General features: G+C 64.2%; 1 protein-coding gene across 1 annotated transcript in view; it reads left to right on the top strand.

Moving 5' to 3' along the window:
- Positions 1-3018, top strand: part of LOC105986379 (CSC1-like protein 1) — a 31720-nt gene that overhangs the window by 13235 nt on the left and 15467 nt on the right. Inside the window, exons 8-10 of the mRNA XM_013017272.1 lie at positions 51-184; positions 633-770; positions 2396-2549. Of these exons, the coding sequence (XP_012872726.1) occupies positions 51-184; positions 633-770; positions 2396-2549 (426 nt within the window). The remainder of the gene's footprint in view (positions 1-50; positions 185-632; positions 771-2395; positions 2550-3018) is intronic.

The following is a 3018-nucleotide window of genomic DNA, read 5'->3' as shown; positions in this document are numbered from 1 at the left end:
GGGGTACGGGAGCAGGGGTGTGGTGTGCTCACCGTGGGGACCTTCTGCAGGAGGATGCCATCTCCTACTACACCCGCATGCAGGCGCGGCTGCTGGCGCGGATCAGGGAGGAGCAGCGGCTGGTGCAGGACCGGCCCCTGGGGATGGCCTTTGTCACCTTCCGGGAGCAGGCCATGGCCACCTAGTGAGCGCTGTCCCCTCCCAGCCGGCTCCCTGCCAGGAGATGAGCCACCTGCCCACTCCCCTGCTCTGGCCAGGCCGGCACCGCCTGGAGCGGTTGGGGGTGGTGATACCAGCTGCCCGCGGGCAGGGGGGGACAGGGTGATGGGAGGGGCTGTCCTGGGCAGGCTTGAGGGACAGGCCTGCCCCGAGGCTGGGGGGCGGGGAGGGGAGGGGCTCCAGCCTCTGGGCTGGTGTGTGTGTGTGTGCCCGCAGGCGCTCGCCCATGTGCAGGCAGCCCCCAGGGGGTGCTGTGCGGGGCATGCCAGCAGCACAGGGGTCAAACCTCATTTGTGAGCCTCAGTTTCCCTGGGAGCTTGGGTGTGGCGGCCCTGCCTGTGGGGTTGGGCGGCCTCTCTGATGGCTGATTGCAGTGAGGCATGGCCTCTTGGCACGACCCCCCCTCCCCCCAGCATCCTGAAGGACTTCAACACCTGCAAGTGCCAGGGCCTGCACTGCCGGGCCGAGCCGCAGCCCTCACCGCACAGCCGGGAGCTGGGCACCTCCAAGTGGACCGTGGCCTTGGCCAGCTACCCCGAGGACGTCTGCTGGTGAGCCTGGGGTGGGGGCGAGGCCGGCCAGGGAGGGGGAGCGCCCAGGGCAGTTGGGGCCGGCCGGGGAGGGGGAGCCACCCAGGGCCTGGGGCGCATTGCCTGACCTGGCGTGCCGGCTGGGAGAGGCCCAGCCATGGCGTCCACCCCTGCGCCCCACAGTCCTGAGATAATTGAGCTGCTGTGTGACTACAGGTTTTCTAGTAGCTCTGTGAGATGAAACCGTGCTCACTTCAATAATGTAGTTCTTTCAGAATATCTAAAATACTACACGTGAACGTGTAATATCTTAAATTCTGATTTTATCTCTTGGTCCCAGACCCTGGCTAAAAGTCCACTTTTTGGGGCGGGGGGGTCCGGTCGTGGGGCCTGAACTCTGGGCCTGGGCGCTGTCCCTCAGCTCTTCAGCTCAAGCCTAGCGCTCTACCACTTGAGCCACAGCGCCACTTCTGGCTTTTTTCTTTTTGTTTATGTGGTGCTGAGGAATCAAACCCAGGGCCTCGTGCATGTGAGGCAAGCGCTCTACCACCGAGCCACCTTCCCAGCCCAGAAATCCACATTTTTAAAGCAGTATGAAATGTAAACCAGGGCGCTTGGGTGGCACCCCAGCTCTGCTCTGCAGACGGCGCTGCCTGTGTTCCCTGGCCGCAGTCCTCCTCGCTGAGCAGCTGGCAAGTGCCACCACACCCAGCTGTCTTCTCTTTTCTTTGTTGGTGCCAGTCCTGGGCCTTGAACTCAAGGCTTCTGTATTCAGGGCTGGTGGTCTACCCCTTGAGCCACTGCTCTGTTCCCAGTGTTTTTGGTACTTAATTGGAGACGAGGGTCTCACATACTCCTCCTGCCCAAGGTGGTCTCCTGAGCCGCTAGGATTGCAAGCCTGAGCTCTGGGGCCTGCCCTGGGCTGGCCGTGAGCCTCACCTCCCATAGCCAGGATCACAGGTGTGAGCCGCCAGCCTGGCCTACTTTTGTTTTTCTCCTTGGTCTTTGAACCCCGTTGCACATTTTACATTCCAGCGTTCTCAGCCCAGACGATCCGTGTTCTGAATGCACAGTAGATGCTCGTGGCTGACCGCGTCATAGTTCCCAAGATAGCTGGGAGGGTGGTGGCAAGCTGAGCTGTGTCCACGGGGCCAGGCGTGGCGGCCGACGGTGTGTGCACACGAGTGTGGGCTGCTGGCATCTGGTGAGCTGAAGTTCAGCCTCCGACTTTCTCTGTGTTGCAACCTGGGCTGGAGCATGGCTCTTGTTGGTGGATGAGGCCAGCTCAGGCTCCCGGTGTGCGCTGTCTGTGCCTGCCACACGCAGACCCCGGCCACGAAGCATCAGGATGTCTGCCCGGGGCGCCGCGCTAGAGCCTCCCCGGCCTGCCCTGGTGCTCGTGGGGTCTCTGCGTGGGTTCTGGCCCCAGGCCCTGGCCAAAAAACCACACAAGCATGACTAGGGGCCAGAAACTCGCCTCTCGTAGCTGAAGGCCGGGGCAGAGAACCTGCCCTTACTCCTGAGTCCCATGCAGTGAGCGTCCTGCCCGGCCCAGGGTGCTTCTGACCACGTGAGCCCTGGCAGTGGCGCAGGCCGGCCAGGCGGCCTCTGCGGAGCTGACCCCCAGGCCTTGTCCCCTTCTGCAGGAAGAACCTGTCCGTCCAGGGCCCCCGCTGGTGGCTGCAGTGGCTGGGCATCAACTTCACCCTCTTCCTGGTGCTCTTCTTCCTGACCACACCCTCCATTATCCTGTCTACCATGGACAAGTTCAATGTCACCAGACCTATCCACGCGCTGAACGTGAGTGATGCGCCCAGCTGGAAGGCCCACAGCAGGGCGCACGGCTCACAGCCGTGGGCTGGCCGTGTCGATGGCAGGGCGCACGGCTCACCTACGAGGGCTGGCCGTGTCGATGGAAGGGCGCATGGCTCACAGCAGCGGGCTGGCCGTGTCGATGGCAGGACGCACGGCTCACGTCCGTGGGCTGGCCGTGTCGATGGCAGGGCGCACGGCTCACAGCTGCGGGCTGGCCGTGTCGATGGCAGGGCGCACGGCTCACAGCCGCGGGCTGGCCGTGTCGATGGCAGGACGCACGGCTCACGTCCGCGGGCTGGCTGTGTCCATGGCAGGGTGCACGGCTCACAGCTGCAGGCTGGCCGTGTCGATGGCAGGACGCACGGCTCACCTACACGGGGTGGCCGTGTCGATGGCAGGGCGCACGGCTCACCTACACGGGCTGGCCGTGTCGATGGCAGGGCGCACGGCTCAC

The sequence above is a fragment of the Dipodomys ordii genome, unplaced genomic scaffold (genome assembly GCF_000151885.1).
Source record: "Dipodomys ordii isolate 6190 unplaced genomic scaffold, Dord_2.0 Scaffold35, whole genome shotgun sequence".
NCBI classification, from domain to species: Eukaryota; Metazoa; Chordata; class Mammalia; order Rodentia; family Heteromyidae; genus Dipodomys; species Dipodomys ordii.
This window is presented reverse-complemented; position numbering and strand designations above follow the sequence as displayed.